The sequence below is a fragment of the Mobula birostris genome, chromosome 14 (assembly GCF_030028105.1).
Source record: "Mobula birostris isolate sMobBir1 chromosome 14, sMobBir1.hap1, whole genome shotgun sequence".
Taxonomy (NCBI): domain Eukaryota; kingdom Metazoa; phylum Chordata; class Chondrichthyes; order Myliobatiformes; family Myliobatidae; genus Mobula; species Mobula birostris.
In genome coordinates this window covers 88,313,971-88,334,408 of record NC_092383.1, presented here as the reverse complement: position 1 = coordinate 88,334,408, position 20,438 = coordinate 88,313,971, and the positions used below count along the sequence as shown (strand labels likewise).

General features: G+C 40.0%; 1 protein-coding gene across 3 annotated transcripts in view; it reads left to right on the top strand.

The window, feature by feature from the left end:
* LOC140210070 (AMP deaminase 2-like) overlaps positions 1 to 20,438 on the top strand; it is a 163,048-nt gene that overhangs the window by 133,762 nt on the left and 8,848 nt on the right. For all 3 annotated transcript variants that reach the window (XM_072278854.1, XM_072278852.1, XM_072278853.1), the window contains 5 exons: positions 4,974 to 5,100; positions 8,507 to 8,670; positions 11,561 to 11,681; positions 15,674 to 15,847; positions 17,953 to 18,063. In XM_072278854.1, coding sequence (XP_072134955.1) covers positions 4,974 to 5,100; positions 8,507 to 8,670; positions 11,561 to 11,681; positions 15,674 to 15,847; positions 17,953 to 18,063 — 697 coding nt within the window. The remainder of the gene's footprint in view (positions 1 to 4,973; positions 5,101 to 8,506; positions 8,671 to 11,560; positions 11,682 to 15,673; positions 15,848 to 17,952; positions 18,064 to 20,438) is intronic.

Here is a 20,438-nt window from a genome sequence, read left to right as displayed (position 1 = left end):
TCTGATTTTTTTTTTTCCCGACCAAACTGGATAACTTCACATTTATCCAATTTATACTGCATCTGCCATGTATTTGCCTACATTGTCTTAAGATTTCATATCCTCACAGATCACAATCTCACTCAGTTTTGTGTTGTTGGCAAACTTAGAAATGTTACATTCTGTTGCCTCATTCATCCCATTGATATTTATTGTGAATACATGGGACACAACTACTGATCCTGCTGATTGTCACCTTTTTTCCCCTCTAGTCACCACCTACTGCTTTGAGAGAGTACCATTTATTTCTTCTGTTTCAATAGACAATAGGTGCAGGAGTAGGCCATTTGGCCCTTCGAGCCAGTACCGCCATTCACTGTGATCATGGCTGATCATCCACAATCAGTATCCAGTTCCTGCCTTATTCCCTTAACCTTTGATTCCACTATCTTTAAGAGCTCTATCCGTCTCTTTCTTGAAAGCATCCAGAGACTTGGCCTCCACTGTCTTCTGGGGCAGAGCATTCTACATATCCACCACTCTCTGGGTGAAAAAGTTTTCCCTCAACTCCATTCTAAATGGCCTACCCCTTATTCTTAAACTGTGGCCTCTGGTTCTGGACTCACCCATCAGTGGGAACATGCTTCCTGCCTCCAGCGTGTCCAATCCCTTAATAATCTTATACAAACGTTTGTATGTTTCAATCAGATCCCCTCTCATCCTTCTAAATTCCTGTCTGTCAATAGATTTTCTGTCCATGCCAGCATGTTAACACCAACCACATGTCATTTGATTCTGCAAATAACCCTCTTTCCGAAGATCAACTTATTTTTGCCATATACTTTTACATGTATTAGGAATTTGCTGTGGTGTGTTGGTTAGGGTGTAGCATGCAATGAAAAAGCAACATTCAACAGTTATAAAGAATTGTATAAAAAATAAAGTTAGATGTTAATGGATATAGAATGGTAGGTCTTGTATGTCAGCGGTGCCCAACCACCGGGCCGCAAAGCATGTGCTACCTGGCCACGAGGAAACGATATGATTTGGCGATATGAGTCAGCTGCACCTTTCCTCATTCCCTGTCATGGCCACTGTTGAGCTTGAACGCATGCAAGGTCATTACGCACGCGTTATCCATGTCAGCGCGGGAAGGAGATCAACTCCTCGAGCTTGCAAATGACGGCGGGCTGAAAAGTATGTTTCACATAACATTGCTGCCGGCATTCTGGATCTCAAAGTCAAGGCTAAATATCCTGATATAGCCATGAAAGCACTGAAAACGTTGCTTCCATTTCCAACATATCTCTACAATGAATGCAATGAAAATTAAACTGCGGAATAGACTGGACATAAGGAACCCCCTTTGAGTATCGCTGTCTCCCATCACCCCTTGATAGGACCGTCTTGTTGTAGGAAGCAAGTATTCAGCCCAGGGCTCCCACCGATTCAGCGCTATTGGTGTGTTGCCATGATTTTATATGTTCATATGGGGAAAATATGTGTTGTGTGTTTAATATCCAAACGTTACTTAAAATGTTATGATGCTATGGACTTACTTATATAACCATATAACAATTACAGCACGGAAACAGGCCATCTCTACCCTTCTAGTCCGTGCCGAACGCTACTCTCATCTAGTCCCACCGACCTGCACTCAGCCCGTAACCCTCCATTCCTTTCCTGTCCATATACCTATCCAATTTTTCTTTAAATGATTATATCGAACCTGCCTCTACCACTTCTACTGGAAGTTCGTTCAACACTTAACTTCAAGTTCCACTGTCCTCCCCTGATAATTGACTTATCGCTATATTCATGCGAGGAAAATATGCGCTGTGTGTTTAATATTAAATTTGTTAGATAAACCCTTTTAGAAACGAAATTGAGTGTATTAGCCACTCATTACCTATATTCCGGTCGTGATTAACACCCCGCTCCCCCCGTACAGTATCACCAAAAACTATTTGTAGAGTAAAATCGGCGCATACACGCATGCGCACTGGTGCCCGCGCAAGGCTTCATGGTCATTGTAGTCTATCGGGGTGTCCGTTGGCAACCCTACCCCCCCCCCCCCCAACGGTCGGCCAGTCCGCAGTGCAAAAAGGGTTGGGGACCCCTGTTGTGTGTGACTTTTATCAAAGATCTTCTGAAAATAATACTCTAACTTAGAAACACATTTTTTTGACAACGTAGAAATTCAATAATGAGCCAATAGGCCAATAAAAAAGGTTATGCCTTACAGAGGCCAAAAAACCTGGTTAAAGTTGAATTCGCTGTGCTGATGCACTTCAGAAAGATCAAACGCTCTTTGTGGGGTTATAGATTACATGTGGTGTAGCAGAAATTCCTCCATGATTACAGAAACTACATATAGGATATTATTGAAATAAAGATGGGAAGCTAAAGGAAAAGAGCTAATTTGTCTTCAAAGTCTATATGGATTTGCCCAACAAAAGTTGTAAAGCAATAAACAAATACTTACAAATAAAACCTTAATGTGGACATTAACCACAGTTAAATAAATGCTGCACTTGCTGGATAATTCAGGAAAAAGCTATGAAAATTTTCCCTCTTTATTGCTTTATACACTGTATATACACTAATAATCGGTTGTTCGCCTTCCTCAGTCAGAGATGGCTCAGATGATTAGCACGTCAGGTGAATGGGCTCTGGTTGAATCCTGAAAGGCCTGCTGTATGGGCAGCTGGCAGAGGGTGCACACCCAGTTGGTCGCTCATAGCTTTGCTTCAAGGACTTCTGCAAAAAAGATTGAAGCTGGACAACATAGATGTGAGCAACAGCGAAAAGACATAGCAGATGACTGGGCAGCCTGGAGTTAGGCAGTTTGAAAAGGTGTGTAAAGAGCAGGAAGTATCCACATCAATGGGCAGGCTACCAAGACGGCTTGACTGAAGGAGAGGGGCCACTCCAACCAGATGCCAGTCTTCCTTCATCTGCAGCCAGTGTGGAATAGACTGTCACTCCAGAGTGGGACTCCTCAACCACTCAGGGAAATGCACCACCATAAGCTGACTTTGCTTGTGTGCTTCCCACCATGTTTCGAGACAGGAGGATGCCAACAGCAACAATACACTAATATATATGTATGTGTGTGTGCATATTATATTTATTTGCCTGTACAGTTACAAGAAAAAGTTTGCAATTATCTGGTTTTCTGCATTAATGACTCTAAAATGTGTTCTGATGTTCATCTAAGTCACGATAATAGACAAACACAATCTGTCTAACTAATAACACACAAACAACTATACTTATCTTTATTGAACACAATCATTCACAGTCCATGTTGGAAAAAGTATGTGAGTCCTTGTATTTAATAACTGGTAGAACTCCAAACGTTTCCTGTAGCTGCTGATCACACTTGCACAACAGCAAGGAGGAATTTTAGATCATTCCTGCTTACAAAACTGTTTCAGTTCATCAATATTTCTGGGATACCTTGCATGAACAGCCCTCTTCAGGTCATGCCACGGCATCTCAATTGAGTTCAGGACTGGACTCTTGACTTGGCCATTCCAAAACACAAATTTACATGAGAATGTCAGAGTAGCAGTCAGTCACCTGAAGCTTAATAGAAGTTGGACGATGCAACAAGACAATGATCTAAAATACAAGAATAAACCAATCTTTTGTTGATTTATTCTTGTATTTTAGATCATTGTCTTGTTGCATCGTCCAACTTCTATCAAGCTTCAGGTGACTGACTGCTACTCTTGACATTCTCATGTAAAATGTCTGATCCAATTTGGAATTCATTGTTCCTGTCCAAGCCCTGAGGCAACAAAGCAGCCCTAAACCTTGATACTCTTCCCACCATGCTTCACAGTTGGGATGAGGTTTTGGTATTGGGGTGCAGTGCCCTTTTTCCTCCAAACGTAGCAATGTGCATATCTGCCAAGAAAGTTCAACTTTTGTCTCATCTGTCCACAGAGCATTGTGGAACATCCAGGTGTTCTTTTGCAAACTTGAGATGTGCAGCATTTTTCTTTTGGGAGAGCAATGGTTTCTCCTCCGTGGTGTCCTTCCACGAACACCATTCTTGTTCAGTGTTTTTCTAATAGTGTACGCATGAAGAGGGACTTTTAGCAAGTTCTAGAGATTTCTGCAGGTCTTTTGCTGTTACTTTTGGGTTCTTTTTCACCTCCTTCAGAATTTATTGATTGGAACATCTGACTCCAAATAGCTTTTGTAGAAGGCATTGCTCCAGAGGTTCACTTACTTTTTTGAAGCTGGACTGTGATAGCTTAAATGGTGTACTCAGTATTGATGAGAAGTAGTAACAATTGTGTGTTAGTAGTTTAGGCAGATTGTGTTTATCTATTATTGTGACTTGGATGAAGATCAGACCAAATTTTATGAGTAAGTAATGCAGAAAATCAGATAATTGCAAACAGTTGACAAACTTTTTCCTGCAACTGTGTGTGTGTGTGTTTATAAATATATTATTTCCAAATGCACCTTCAAAATACATATGGATTTGCCTAATAATGACAGAAGCTGTAAAACACACACACACACACACACACACCCACCCACCCAAATTAACAGCGTACTGATGATGTCTCCTCATACGGTGACAAAATATTTGCCAATGAATTGCCAAGATAGAAGAACAACTTAACTCAACCGTACTCCTTCAGCTCCCCATCTTTAAGAATTAGATTATGAGAACACTCAGTCACTCAGTCCTCTTTTATTGTCATTTAGAAATGCATACATGCATTAAGAAATGATACAATGTTTCTCCAGAGTGATATCACAGAATTAGCTGTGCACAAGGGACTTGTTACAACTTCTGATTTATTTAATAGAAACATAAATAAGCACTTGATTATGTACTTAAGTCGATCTTTTACTTTGTATAAACCCATTTGGTACAATTGCTTTCATATTAATCTAAGCCTGTCTGCTGAAATAATGGATGCTGTAAAATCAATGAAAAGATGAACTTGGCAATCATTTGCTTTCAGCGATGTCTTCCATACAAAGAAACAGCTAAACAACTTCCAGGATATGTTGGAGAACATATTTCTTCCTATTTTTGAAGCAACAATTAATCCTCGCAGTCACCCAGAGCTTCACTTGTTCCTTCAGCATGTGAGTATTATTAGAATGATGGTGGTATCATTCAGAATTATCAGAGGCAATGGAACAGAAATTTAGCATTGTGCGTTATCAAAAAAAACTCATTATTTCAGTTTTATTTGTTTGACAAATCATTATAGTGAATTCCGGTTAATTGGGACACATCGAAACCAGTGCTTTTTGGCTCAATTAAGTGGCTGCTTCAACTAACCAAAGTTTCATGAAAATAGTTAAAAATATATATAAATTACATAAGCTACCATTTAACTAAGTAACAAATTATGTATTTAAATGAAATGCAGAACAGATTAAAACACTACCAATACTACTACAGTACTATAAAACTGTAGTAGTTCCTGATAGTAATTGATGGAGGAATTCAGCACACGCTGCTGCAATCTTTTGAGTAACAAGTTCAGTGCAGATGCTGCTTGTAGATAATGGACTGCCTTCATACAATAATATCAATGATTGCATCCTCATTTTCATTGTAACATACAAGATGATTCAAAGTACATTTATTATCAAAGTATAAATTATGTTATCTTAAGATTTGTCTGCTTACAGGCAGCCACAAAGCAAGAAACCCGAAAGAACTCAATTTAAAAAAAAAACACATCCAATGCAGAGAAAGGGAACAAACACAAATCAAGCCAAAAGTAGAAGCGAGCTACAACATTCTGAACCAAAATTAGTTCATTGTCCCAAATCCCCGGAGCAGCCGGAGTAGGCCCAAAGCCTCAGTTTCAGTTCATCATATAACCAGGCAAAGTTCACAGACACAAAACATGTAGCAGCTGGAGCCTCCTCTCAGCCTCCACACTGAATGAACATCACGTATGAGTGAGCAACATCGGCCCGACCCTTGCCTCCGGACCTGACACCCTGCCTTTCCAGTCTATCCGGGCCGGCATTTAAATTGTTCAAACACTGTGTCGGTCCCCACACCAGGATTTGGGCCCCACTGCAGTGACACCATCTGGGCAGAGGCCTTGCTGCCCAGCCCGAAGCCGTTCTCAACCTTTCTAAATTGGCTTGGTGCTTCAGCTTCAAGCGATCTAATCTCACACACGGTTTAGGTGAACGGGCATTGAAACTCCTCTGCCTTGACTCCTCCTCAAATCGCTTACTCCAACTCCATCTCCGACAGTGACGCTGTCTTTGTCTCAAACATGTTACACTCCGACGATGCAATACACCAAAACGGCTTAACCCGCGAGTCAGCTTTACCTTTGCTTGCATCTTCTTTGTTTGCAATGATAGTTTACCACAATTTGCCTTAGAAAAAGTATTATTGATGATTAATAACTGTTGATATCTTCAAATTCTTTGTAGCTCCTAGCCTGTGAAGTAGTGAAATTATTTTGTTTTTATTTCTGGCTGTTTCTGGCATCTTGAAGCCTGAATGCTTGAAACTGCAGTGATCAAAACAATTCTGAGTTGCCTTACTGCTTATTTCTCGCCAACTATCAGTGACAGAGATTACTGCTTTTAAACAGAAGTACATGCAACTGATGCTATTTAAGAACTGTTTACTCTAAGCACAGTGTAGTGTCTAATGGCCACTCAAGTACACACATCTGAGACGACTAAGAAGCTATTGGGGCAACAGTCTCCTGCCCCAATTAAACGTCAAATTCTCCCAAATAAACAAATGGAATCTTGGCTATTTTCACAATTACTTTTTGTTCTTTAAGAGTTGTTCCAAATAAGCAGCTGCCCTGATTAACCAGAATCCACTGTATTAACTTTTGTTGCTCCATAGTTTTCTGGAATTTTGTTTCATGTCAATAATAGCTGTTTAGAATCTGTAATAAGAAAGAAGTATCTCTCTTATCATTGATAAGTAATTAATTTGAGCTTGTTTAATGTTCAACTTGAACCTTTTGCATAGTGGATGCCTTTGATTTAGATCACACTGCTGTGCTAATACTTGCTGAAATAATGACATGCTCTGCATCAAAGTTAATTTGACAACTTAATTTAACTTGATATCAGTGAAGAAATAGTGAACAATTCTGTGCCCTGCTTAGCTGGAATTTTGAATATTTTTCAGTGAGATTATTGCCACTCATATATGGTGTGCTAAATGTGTGCTTATTTAGCATAAAGCCTAATCCCAATTTCTAGGCATATCCATTTTATCTATTCTATTGCAATAGATACTTATGAAAATTCCAGTAGTTTCCTAATTAACTATGTTTTTTATTAATTTGCCATTGCCAGAGAACAGTAGAACACAGAACTGGGCCCTTTGGCCCATGATCTCTGTGCTGATCATGATTCCAATTTAAACAAATCCCATCTGGATGCACATTGTTTACATTCCCCACCCCCTCATCACCTTACATACAGTGATTGTGTGACTGATAGACAAATTCATGTGACTGTCCAAATGCCTCTTAATTCAAGTTTAATTATCATTCCACCGTATATGAATATTGCCAAACGAAACAGCAATTTTTTTTTGGGGGGGGGCCAAGGTACAAAACACAGCACATAGAACAAATAGCATATGTGGTTACAATTTCAGAAAAACATACAGTCACAAAGAAAAAAATATAGCCCAAGTCCCTGAGTGGCATAACTGTAGATGGTTCAGGTCCAGCTTGTTCTTCTTCTGAGCAAACACCAGAGAACAGCACCGAGTGAACACCAGAAGGCTGCACCGACTGGAGAGCTCAGCCTTCAACCAAAGAATAGGTTCTAGCGTGCCCACTAGAAGCCCTGGGCAGTGTTGTATGTTACCAGGGTCTTGCAATCCCAATAAAAAATGTCCTGAATAATGACTCAAATAACAGGAATTCTGCAGATGCTGGAAATTCAAGCAACACACATAAAAGTTGCTGGTGAACGCAGCAGGCCAGGCAGCATCTCTAGGAAGAGGCGCAGTCGACGTTTCAGGCAGAGACCCTTCGTCAGGAGTAACTGAAGGAAGAGTGAGTAAGGGATTTGAAAGTTGGAGGGGGAGGGGGAGATCCAAAAAAATAATGACTCGCTCAGTTTGTTGGATCACGCATGGTCTCGGCACAATGGTACACAGTAAGTTGAGGTGACAACACAACAGCAATACACAATAAGTCCAGCTCCATCACTACACCTAATTAGTAAAAATAGAATTGCTAATTGTTGTAGCTGTTTCCACCACCTCCCCGGTGCATGTCCCAGACACTTACCGTACAAACATCTGACTCTTCAAATAATGCTGTGTCAAGTAATCAAGGGTAATTTCTAAACTCTTCTGATGCTGGAGCACTGAGAATTTATTGGTACGTACAATCCTCCATTGCTATCTTTAGTGAATTATGTGAGAATTCACTGCTAATGGAACAATGTGTTGTACAACCATTTATAGCAGCTTTAAGGAGGAAAAACTTGGAGGAATGTATGTAATCATTGGGATTATCTGCTTTTACAGGTTGTGGGCTTTGATAGCGTTGATGATGAGTCCAAACCAGAACATCACATTTTCAATGCAGATAGCCAGTTGCCTGTGAATTGGACCGAAGATGAAAACCCACCTTATGCCTATTATCTTTACTACATGTATGCTAACATGACTGTACTGAATCATCTTCGCAAGTAAGGGCTTCCACATTTCTACAATCTAAAGCAGAGTTGTTCCAAACTGGGATCCATGGACTCCTTGCTTAATGGTATTAATCCATGGCATAAAAATTGGTTGGGGACCCCTGTTCTAGAATAATAGAGGGAATTGTCTGTAAAGTATTACTTGTTACATTCCAAGACACAATAAGTTATATTGGTGATGAGTTTATCTGCTCAGACAATGTGACTAGCTCTAATTGTATTCAGGTCTCATCTGCAGTTTTCCTCCTAAGTTTCTAAGTGTGTATATGTCACTAGAAAAACACAGAGATTCATTTTCTTGCTGGCATGCACAGTGGAATTCACTGGTTAGTCAAGGCGCCAAAGGTTACACGGAGAAGCCATGCGAATGGTATTGAGAGGGATAATAAATCAGCCATGATGGAATTGTAGAGCAGACTTGATGGGCTCAGTGGCGTAATTCTCCTCCTATGTCTTATGGTCTAACAAACAAATAGAATAAAGTAAAAATAGTCCTTTGGCTCAGTTTAAGTTTAGTTAACCTAGTCAGGTTGGGTTTTGCAATCGGTAAACTCAATCTATGGGCTCATTTTCAAGGACTCTGCAGCTCAAGTTCTTGGTATTATTTAATTAATTAGTATTTGCACAGTTTATCTTATCAGTCTTTGTAACTTTTCATTGTTGTATTTCACAGCACGTATGGATGACAGAAAAATGGAGGGCTTTGCAGAACGGAAGGGTTAGATTAGGGGAGTAGGTTAAAAGTCAGCAAAACATCATGGGCTTAAGGGCCCATGTTGTGCTGTTCTATGTTCAGAAAATGTAGTCATAGGTTAGTCCCATCTTTGCTTAAAAAAGAATTCTGAAGTTTTCATTGTTTTAATTTTATGACATGTACCTTATCAGAAAGAATATGTGACTCCTCACTTGATTAATAAATGCTGGTGATCCAATGATTATTGTTTGGAACACGGCCATATTCAGAGTAAATCCAGAGAAGTATACAGTGATATGCAAAAGTTTGAGCACCCCGGTCAGTTTCTGTTACTGTGAATAGTTAAGTGAGTAGAAGATGAACTGATCTCCAAAAGTCATGAAGTTAAAGATGAAACATTCTTTTCAACGTTTGAAGCAAGGTTAGTGTATTATTTTTGTTTTGTACAATTTTAGAGTGGGAAAAAAAGGAAAGGAGCACCATGTAAAAGTTTGGGCACCCCAAGAGATTTGAGCTCTCAGATAACTTTTACCAAGGTCTCAGACCTTAATTAGCTTGTTAGGGCTATGGCTTGTTCACAGTCATCGTTAGGAAAGGCCAGGTGATGCAAATTTCAAAGCTTTATAAATACCCTGACTCTTCAAACCTTGTCCCTGCAATCAGCAGCCATGGGCTCCTCTAAGCAGCTGCTTAGCACTCTGAAAATTAAAATAAATGATGCCCACAAAGCAGGAGAAGGCTATAAGAAGATAGCAAAACGTTTTCAGGTAGCCGTTTCCTTAGTTCATAATGTGATTAAGAAATGGCAATTAACAGGAATGGTGGAGGTCAAGTTAAGGTCTGGAAGACCAAGAAAACTTCCTGAGAGAACTGCTCGTCGGATTGCTAGAAAGGCAAATCAAAAACCCCCGTTTGACTGCAAAAGACCTTCAGGAAGATTTAGCAGACTCTGGAGTGGTGGTGCACTGTTCTACTGTGCAGCGACACCTGCACAAATATGACCTTCATGGAAGAGTCATCAGAAGAAAACCTTTCCTGTGTCCTCACCACAAAATTCAGCGTCAGAAGTTTGCAAAGGAACATCTAAACAAGCCTGATGCATTGTGGAAATAAGTCCTGTGGACTGATGAAGTTAAAATAGAACTTTTTGGTCGCAGTGAGCAAAGGTATGTTTGGGGGAAAAAGGGTGCAGAATTTCATGAAAAGAACTCCTCTTCAACTGTTACGCATGGGGTGGATCGATCATGCTTTGGACTTGTGTTGCAGCCAGTGGCATGGGGAACATTTCACTGGTAGAGGGAAGAATGAATTCAATTAAATATCAGCAAATTCTGGAAGCAAACATCACACTGTCTGTTTAAAAAAAAAAAGCAGCTGAAGATGAGAAGAGGATGGCTTCTACAACAGGATAATGATCCTAAACACACCTCAAAATCCACAGTGGACTACCTCAAGAGGCGCAAGCTGAAGGTTTTGCCATGGCCCTCACAGTCCCCTGACCTAAACATCATCAAAAATCTGTGGATAGACCTCAGAAGAGCAGTGCATGCCAGACGGTCCATGAATCTCACAGAACTAGAAGCCTTTTGCAAGGAAGAATGGGTGAAAATCCCCCAAACAAGAATTGAGACTCTTAGCTGGCTACAGAAAGCATTTACAAGCTGTGATACTTGCCAAAGGGGGTATTATTAAGTACTGACCATGCAGGGTGCCCAAACTTTTGCTTCGGGCCCTTTTCCTTTTTTGTTATTTTGAAACTGTAAAAGATGGAAATAAAAAAGTAACCTTGCTTAAAATATTAAAGAAATGTGTCATCTTTAACTTCATGCCTTTTGGAAATCAGGTCATCTTTTACTCGCTTAACTATTCACAGTAACAGACATTTTGACCAGGGGTGCCCAAACTTTTGCATGCCATTATATTTGTTGCATTTTTTCCTGAGGTAATTGTGTAGAATTTTACAATGCAGACACATGCCAATTTGGTCCAACATGGCTGTAGTGGTGCTTCTTATCCACAGGAGTCTCCTCCCACTGCAATTTTTCATCCTGCCAACATACCTTTTTCCCTTCAATCAAAGGCTTCTAAACTTAGGATGTGAAGTTTATATGAGTAACAAATGTGATGCCTGTTTTTTGGGAAACGTGTTAGCATAGGGCTGTTATCATTGTTATTATTTTTCTGCAGGAAGAGAGGATTCAATACATTTGTTTTGCGGCCACATTGTGGAGAGGCTGGCCCCATTCACCATCTTATATCTGGATTCATGCTTTCACAGAGTATCTCTCATGGTCTTCTGCTTCGAAAGGTATGAGCAAAAGTGCTACCTGAACACCCAATTTTTTTTTAATTGTACTTGAGCTAGAACAAGGTGTGGCTAGTGTGCTGCGCTGTGTATATTTCAATGCGAGAATTATTGTAGGAAAGGCATGGATCAACACCTGGAATTATGATGTTGTAACCAATAGTGAGACTTGGTTGCAAGAGGGGCAGGACTGACAGCTTAATATTGCAGGGTTCCGTTGTTTTAGATGTGACAGAGCAGGAGGGAATAAAGGACGAGTGGTGGCGTTACTAGTTGGGGAAAATGACAAGGCAGTACTCCATCAGGACAGACTGGAGAACTTGACTAGTGAGGTGTATTAAGTGGATCTGACCAATAAGAATGATATGTCCATGTTTGTGAGGTTATATTACAGACCACCCAACAGTATGAGGGACTTAGAGGAACAAGTTTGTAAAGAGATTGCAGACTTTTGCAAGAAACATAATGTTCTTATAGTAGGTGATTTTTAACTTTCCACATATTGACTGGAAATCCCATACTATAAAAGGACTAGATGGGATAGAGTTTGTCAGATGTGTTCAGAAAAATTTCCTTTATCAGTACGTATCAGAAGTCCCATCGAGAGAGCGTACGATATTTGATCTGTTCATGAGACAGGGCAGGTGACGGAAGTGTATAGGACGTAGAAATCTACAGCACATTACAGGCCCTTCAGCCCACAATGTTATGCCGACCATGTAACCTACTCTGCCTAGAATTTCCCTAGTGCATAGCCCTCTATTTTTCTAAGCTCCATGTACCTATCCAAGAAGCTCTTAAAAGACCCTATTGTATCCACCTCCACCACCGCCACCAGCAGTGCATTCCACACACCCACCACTCTCTGCGTGGAAAACCTACCCGTGACATCCCCTCTGTACCTTCAAAAACAAAATTTTGAGAGTACATGTGTAGGGAATCTTTGTTTTCAAGAGATATTGAGGCCCTGGTTAAGAGAAAAAAGGAAGTGAGTAACAGGTATAGGCAAGTAGGAACAAATGAGGTGCTTGTGGAGTAGAAGAAATGCAAGAGTACATTTAAGAAAGAAATCAGAAAAGTTAAAAGAAGATATGAAGTTGATCTAGCTGACAAAGTGAAGGAGAATCCTAAACTATTCTCTTAAAAGATTGCAAGGGACAAAATTTGTCCTCTGTGAAACCAGAGTGATAATCTACGTGTGGAGCCAAACCAGATGGGGGAGATCTTAAATGTATTCTTTGCATCTGTATTTACTCGGGATACAGATACAGAGTGTATAGAAGTGAGGCAAAGAGCATCAACTTCATGGATTCTGTAAAGAAAACAGAAGAGGAGGTGTTTGTTACCCTGAGGCAAATCAGGATGGATAATTCTCCAGGGTCTGACAAGGTGTTACCTCAGACCCACCCTACAGGAGGCAAGTGCAGAAATTGATGGGGCCCTAAACAAAAATATTTAAAACATCCTTAACGACAGGAGAAGTACCAGAGGATTGGCAGATAGCCAATGTTGTTCCACTGTTTAAAAAAGGCTTTAAGCAGAAACCAGAAAATTATGGACAGGTGAGTCTGACATCAGTTGAGGGAAAGCTATTGGAAGGTATTCTAAGGGACCGGATATACAAGTATTTGGATAAACTTGGACTGATTAAGGATAGTCAGCATGGCTTTGTGTGTGGCAAGTCATGTCTAACCAATCTTAGAGTTTTTTGAGGAAGTTACTAGGAAGGTGGATGAAGGCAAGGCAGTGAATGGATGTTGTCTGTATGGACTTCATGCGTTTGACAAGGTCCTGCATGGGAGGCTGGCCAAGTGGGTTCAGTCGCTCGGCATTCAGGATGAGGTAGTAAATTGGATTAGACATTGGCTTTGTGGGAGAAGCCAGAGAGTGGTATTAGAGTGTTGCCTCTCTGACTGGAGGCCTGTGACTAGTGGTCTGTCGCAGGGATCAGTGTTGGGTCCTTTGATGTTTGTCATCTATATCAATGATCTCGATGATAGTGTGGTGAACTGGATCAGCAAATTTGTGGATGACACCAGTATTGGGAGTGGACAATGAAGAAGGCTATCGTGGCTTGCAGGGGGATCAGCATCAGCTGGAAAAATGGGCTGAAAAATGGGAGATGGCAGTTAATACAGACAAGTGTGAGGTTTTACCCTTTGGTGGGATCAACCAGGTCCTACTGTCTTACAGAGTAACTGGTAGGGCACTGACGAGTGTGGTGGAACAAAGGGATCTGGCAATACAGGTACAGTGCCTGTAAAGAGTATTCACCCCCTTGGAAATTTTTATGTTTTACAACATTGAATCACAGTAGATTTAATTTGTTTTTTTGACACTGATAACAGAAAAGATAATTTCATGTAAAAATGAAAACAACTTTCTACAAATTGGTCTAAATCTAAATTTATTACAATTATTAAATACAAAACTGATTGCATAATTACTCACCCCCTTCAAGTCAGTACTTAGATTCACCTTCAGCAGCAATTACAGCCTTGAGTCTGTGTGGATAGGTCTCTATCAGCTTTGCATATCGGGTCGCTGCACTTTTTTCCCATTCTTCTTTATAAAACTGCACAAGTTCTGTCAGATTGCATGGGGATCAAGGTCTGGACTCTGACTTGACCACTCCAGGACATTAACTTTGTTGTTAAACCATTCCTGTGTAGCTTTGTCTTTATGCTTGGGGTTATTGTCTTGATGGAAAACAAATCTTCTCCCAAGTTGCAGTTCTCTTGCAAACTGCATCAGTATTTCCTCCAGGATTTCCCGGTATTTTGCTGCATTCATTTTATCCTCAAGCCTTTAAGGGCCTGCTACAGTGAAGCATCCCCATAGCACAATGCAGCCACCACCATGCTTCACAGTATGGTTGATGTGTTTTTGATGATATGCAGTGTTGTGCTTAATCCAAATCAAGCATTTAATCTGATGGCCAGAAAGTTCAATTTTGGTTTCATCAGACCATTGAACTTCTTCGAGCTGACTTCAAAGTCTCCCAAGTGCCTTCTGGCAAACTCTAGCTGAGATTTCATGTGAGATTTCTTCAACAGTGGCTTTCTCTTTGCCACTCTCCTCTAAAGCTGCAACTGGTGAAGCACCCAGGTATCAGTTGTGTGTGCAGTCTCTCCTAAGTGACCCACTGAAGCTTGGGTCCCCAATAATCCTATGGGCCCTTTTTACACACCTGTCCTTGTAAATGTCTTGAATCATGGGAAGTTCACAACTATAGAAGCGCTGGGCTATCCGCACCACTCTCTGCAGAGTCCTGTGATTAATGGAGGTACAGTTCCCGTACCAGGCAATGAGGCAGCCAGTCAGGATGCTCTCGATTGTGCCCCTGTAGAAAGTTCTTAGGATTTGGAGGCCTATACCAAACCTTCACAACCATCTGAGGTGAAAGAGGCGCTGTCATGCCTTTTTCATCACACAGCTGGTGTGTGCAGACCACGTGAGGTCCTCAGTGATGTGGATGCCGAAGAACTTAAAGCTGTTTACCCTCTCAACCCCAGATCCATTGATGTCAAGAGGTTAGCCAGTCTCCATTCCTCCTGTGATCCATAACTAGCTCCTTTGTTTTTGCAACATTGAGGCAGAGGTTGTTCTCTGATGTGGAGATGTCGGAGAAAGAAGTAATGGCAATATAATTGTCCAAGGTACTGGACCTTTAGGATAGTTCTTGGATTTGATGAGTTGAGGCAGTCCAGGGGGTGTACATTTCTTGCTTGTCTGAGAAGATGAAAGAAAGGTGGATGGCTCTGCGGGAAGGAATGGTTAGATTGATCTTTAGAGTAGATTAGAACATTGGCACAATATCATGGGCAGAAGGGCATGTACTTAGCACTATGTTCTAAGTGCTTGTGAAACATGTTTTCTAGTGCAGGCCTGCTTTATTAAGAAATATGCTTATTTGGAAGGTACCAAGTTGTATGTGTTCAATGAGATGCCATTGGTATATTTTGGAATTTTTATTGTTTGTGTCCCTTTTGCAGGCTCCAGTGTTGCAGTATCTGTATTACCTGGATCAGATCGGAATTGCAATGTCTCCTCTGAGCAACAACAGTCTTTTTCTGAGTTACCACAGAAACCCACTACCTGAGTATCTCTCCCGTGGTCTTATGGTGTCTCTCTCCACAGACGACCCTCTACAGTTTCACTTTACCAAGGTTAGACAAGCAGAGAGATGGGAAAATCTTGGGATTCTTCACAACAGTATTGTATCAATGGTCACAGGTATCAACACTAAAGAAATGTCAAGGTGAAGATTTGGAGTTCTAGGGTCATGCAGCACAGAATCAAACCCTTCACTCATTGAGGCCGTGCTGACTATGAAGCACATACTTACACTGACCAAGGATCAACTTTGTTCACTGTACACATTTGATATTTATTTGGAATTTACTGTGGTGTGTTGGTGTGACACACAACATTGAATAATTATAAAAATTGTATAAAAGTAAGTTACAGGTTAAAGTACAGATATGGAATAAAATGTACATAAATATATAGATACTAGCATGTATTTTCAATATAAACTGCATTACAAAAAGTGGATTGAAGTGTTTACAGTGCAGTCACTGGGGTAATAGATGATGTGGGTGAGGGGTCAAACTAAAACGGTCGATCAGATTAACTTCCTGGGGGAAGAAACTTTTATGATGATGTGAAGATTTTGTTTTAATAGCCCTATAGCACTTTCCTGAAGGGAGATTTTGGAAAAGACAGTTTGCAGGCCAGACGGTGTCTGCAATGATTTTATTTCCTGTCTGCTTTTTTGTCCTGGACATGAACAAGTCCTTTTACTCATTTTACTCTTCCCCCTTCAACTCCTTCTGAGATCCTACTATTATTTTTTTTACATATTAAGACCAGTTTGCAATGGACTGTGAACCTACTACCTGACACATCTTAGGATATGGGTAAAAAAGCACAGCACTTGGAGGAAACCCATGCAGTCACAGGGATAATGTGAACACTGCACAGGCACCATTGGAAGTCGGGATTGAAATGTGTGGGCAGCAGCCCCATGCATTGTGCTACTATGGGATGGATGAGAAGAGCAGGATGGTTGAGAAACCATTTTATGCATTTAACCTTTTTAGAGATTTTTTTAATCTTGAGATCGGGAAAATGGGCATCATGTTCACCACAAATCAGTGAGATTTATCTGACCTGACATTCCTCTCAGCTTGTGATTAGAATCTCTAAGCTTCTAACAAATATAATCATTCATTTCCTGTACTGTTGAGTGATTTTAGCTCTTGGGACTCGACACAGTAGATTGTTGCCACTTCTATTTACTTGTACCAGCTTCCATTGCAGATAGTGAAAATTAAATTTTTGAATCTACTTTGAGAAAGTTACTTTTTCTCCCCTCACAGGGTTCAAGGTTATTTAAAATCCACTTTTATCAAATATTATATGAGCAAGTCTATGTCTGTAATATATGTATGTATTTCTTGATATGTATCCCATGCTTTTGTACAGATAAAAATTAATTTTTCATTGAATCAGTCCTTGCATTGCCGATAGGTACCTGGATAAATGTAGAGCATCTTAAATGATTTAATGCTTACATATTTAATCTATAGTTCTGCCATTTGAACATAGGAGCCAGAATTAGAAGTACAAATACAGAAGGCTCAGCTGTTCTGTGATTCAAGTTAAAGTAACAAATCTGAGGAACATTGTAAAATGTATTTAAACAGAACATTCACAGGTCTCATGATAAAAATTCTATAAACACAGGCACTTCATTTCAGAAGTACTAAACCGTTACAACACGTGACAGGATATCACACTGCTTGAGGAACCTTTAAAACAGTTGGAGTATTTTTTTCCCTATCTTTTAGATAATTGGTTTACAGGCTAGCTCATCTTTCATCAGCCATTTAGAATGTAACTTCCACTTCAGTGTCATTCAACTGATCTTTGCTTCACTCTGCATTATTCTCACCGCTGTGATCGCTACACAGAATGATCCTTCACTTCTGCTGAATTACAAAAGCAAAATGATGGAAAGCTGAAATAAAACAGAGTACTAGAAATTCTCAGTAGGGCAGGCAGCAAGGGAAGAGTTAACCTGCATTCTGATGAAAGGTCATTGAGGTAAAATGTTAACCCTCTTTCTCTCCATATGATGGCAGCTTGAACTATCAGGTATTTTCTGTTTTTGTGGTTCCTTAACTTCCTCTCTATTTTGTTAGTTTATTTTTAAACGTGCAGCTTAGTGCTCTACATCTGATTTTTAACACGCCTGCTCTTCCCTCAGGAGCCGCTAATGGAAGAGTATAGCATAGCTGCCCAGGTATGGAAGTTGAGCTCTTGTGACATGTGTGAGCTGGCACGGAACAGTGTAATAATGAGTGGCTTCTCTCACAAGGTAACTGGCACTAAGATGCTGAATCACATTCAATAAGATTTTGTAGAATTGAGTATCAGCTCTTTAAAGAATCGAGAGGGTTGTAGGTTCAAGTCCAACTGCAGTGGAGAATTTGGGCTAAAAATTTATCATAAGTCCTACACCTCTGGAGGTCAGAACATTAGTCCTACTATGCTCAACCCATCAGTTTTCATCTTTGGATATGGTCTTAACAATTTTCCAGAGCCATTCCACTTGCTGCCCTGTAACGCTGGTTCCCACCCCCCTGAAAATCTAGCTTGAATCACTCCAGGCCGCACCAGCAAACCTTCTCACAAGGATATTGGTCCCCTCCATTTCAGGTGTGAACCATCCCATAACATAATCATCTTAGCATACTGGATCCATGTTCCACATGTAGGCAGCAGTTCCACACTATCCAACCAACTGGTGCTTCACAGATGAACAAAGTGCAATCTAATTGCCAATTCACCAGAGCTACTGACAATCTAATGCATTTGTTACTATTAGTCCTTTTGCACCTGGTTATTCATCACCAGCCACCCAGCTGTATCTGGTATATCTGAAATGTAGCCATGCCTTTACTGCAATGCTCATTCTGGCATTACCATTGGGAACTTACTGATTTAAAAATCCTGCTGCGTTATTTTCTGGGAAAATATGACTTTTTTCATACTGATGACTTTTAATGGCAGGTTTTCTAAACTTTATACTGATTGCATAATTGAGTTTTGTGTAACTTCCTCAGGAGAAACTAATTAACTCTTAAAATCCTGATTACTTCCATTGAATGTGTTTCTTTTTAATGGATTATGGTATTCACTTGGAGGCCACAATGTATATTTTGTAAATGTTGAATATAACAATATTCCCTATTTTTGTTTACTCTTAATACAAGTATTATAAAAAGTAAGAGCTTGACTAATCCTGTCCATTTTTGATCTGCTAACTGAAGATTATAAATGACAAAAGGATTAGTTGCTAACAAAAGATCACCTTTGATTATGTAATAATTGTTAAGATATTCCACATTTACTTGCATTCTTATAGTATCGTTTTATCGTATTAGGTAGTGGAAGCAGAGAATTTGATTTCCTTTAATTCAGAGGTAAATAGATTTGTGATGTGTAAGGAGACAGACTTGATGGCATTGAGGTTGCTGTCAAATCAGCCATGATAGTGAAATGTGCTTGAGATGCAGTTCAGGTGAAGTTGAGAGTTGTCAAATTAGCATCCAGTAATTGAACCAGTTGTTCAAAATTAACTTGCTAACTTATCCCGGTAAATGAGGAATTAGCACCTTAACTGTAATCAAAATTAGCAATAAAACTCTTTCCTCTGGGTCAGAAGGTGCCGACAGATTCAAGTTTCACTTTATAATTTGAGTACAAGTTGGCAGTTCAGTTTTCGAAGCAAGCAAATGGTAAATATATTAAACAGACTCCCTGAAGAGATAGTAGGTAAAAGCAGTTAGTGTTGATCAAACAAGGGAAGATTTAAATTTTCTTCAAGAAGTCATAGACTAGAATTTTCTTTCCAAGTAAGTTAATAAAATGTGCAGTTAGTTACAAGAAAATTGTATATAGTGGATTCCAGTTAATCGGATGCATTGGGACCAGTACATTATGGCCCAATTATGTGGCTGCTCCATTAGTCAAAGTTTCATAGAAATGGTAAAAATGGTATATAAAAAAAAAGAAACTACCATTTAACTTGGGTAAAACCCAGCTCGCTGCATCAGTTGCTGGATATTTGCCATCATGCAGTGGAGATCTGTGACCTTGTAGAGTTAAATAGTGATCAAAGCCCTTTCTGAAATGCTTGGCTCAACAGCAGTCTGAGCAGAATGCCTATTCAAGGAATGGCTGATAAAATCCTATTCAACATGATCATTTGGGATTCAGGGGAAATAGTCAAACTTTTAAGCATGATCTTACTTTAGTGTTTTCCATTGGAAATATGCGCTCTCACGTCCTAAGGTTCTAAATTTCAGAATTTTTTAAAAAGCTGTTATTTGTTTCATCTTGCCTTTTCCCTTTCCTTCTATTCCTGTTCCTGATCTAGCATTGAATTAACCTCCACCATCCTTCTCAGTAGGCCCCATGCTTTCTCCCCAGTCTCTGATTACTGCAAGTATCATATCTGATTCTGTTTGTTTCATAATCTGTGAGCTTGATCAAAATTGCTTGTACATTCGACCTTCACTAATCCGACTACCTGTAATCCGGTTCCTTCGATAATCCAGCATTGATTATGCTTAATGTGATCCTTCTGTAATTCAGCATTTTCACTAATCCGGCACTCCTCAGGTCCCAATGGTGCCGGATTAGTGAAGGTCGACCTGTACTAGAATTGAGCCTCTACAATGGCTGAAA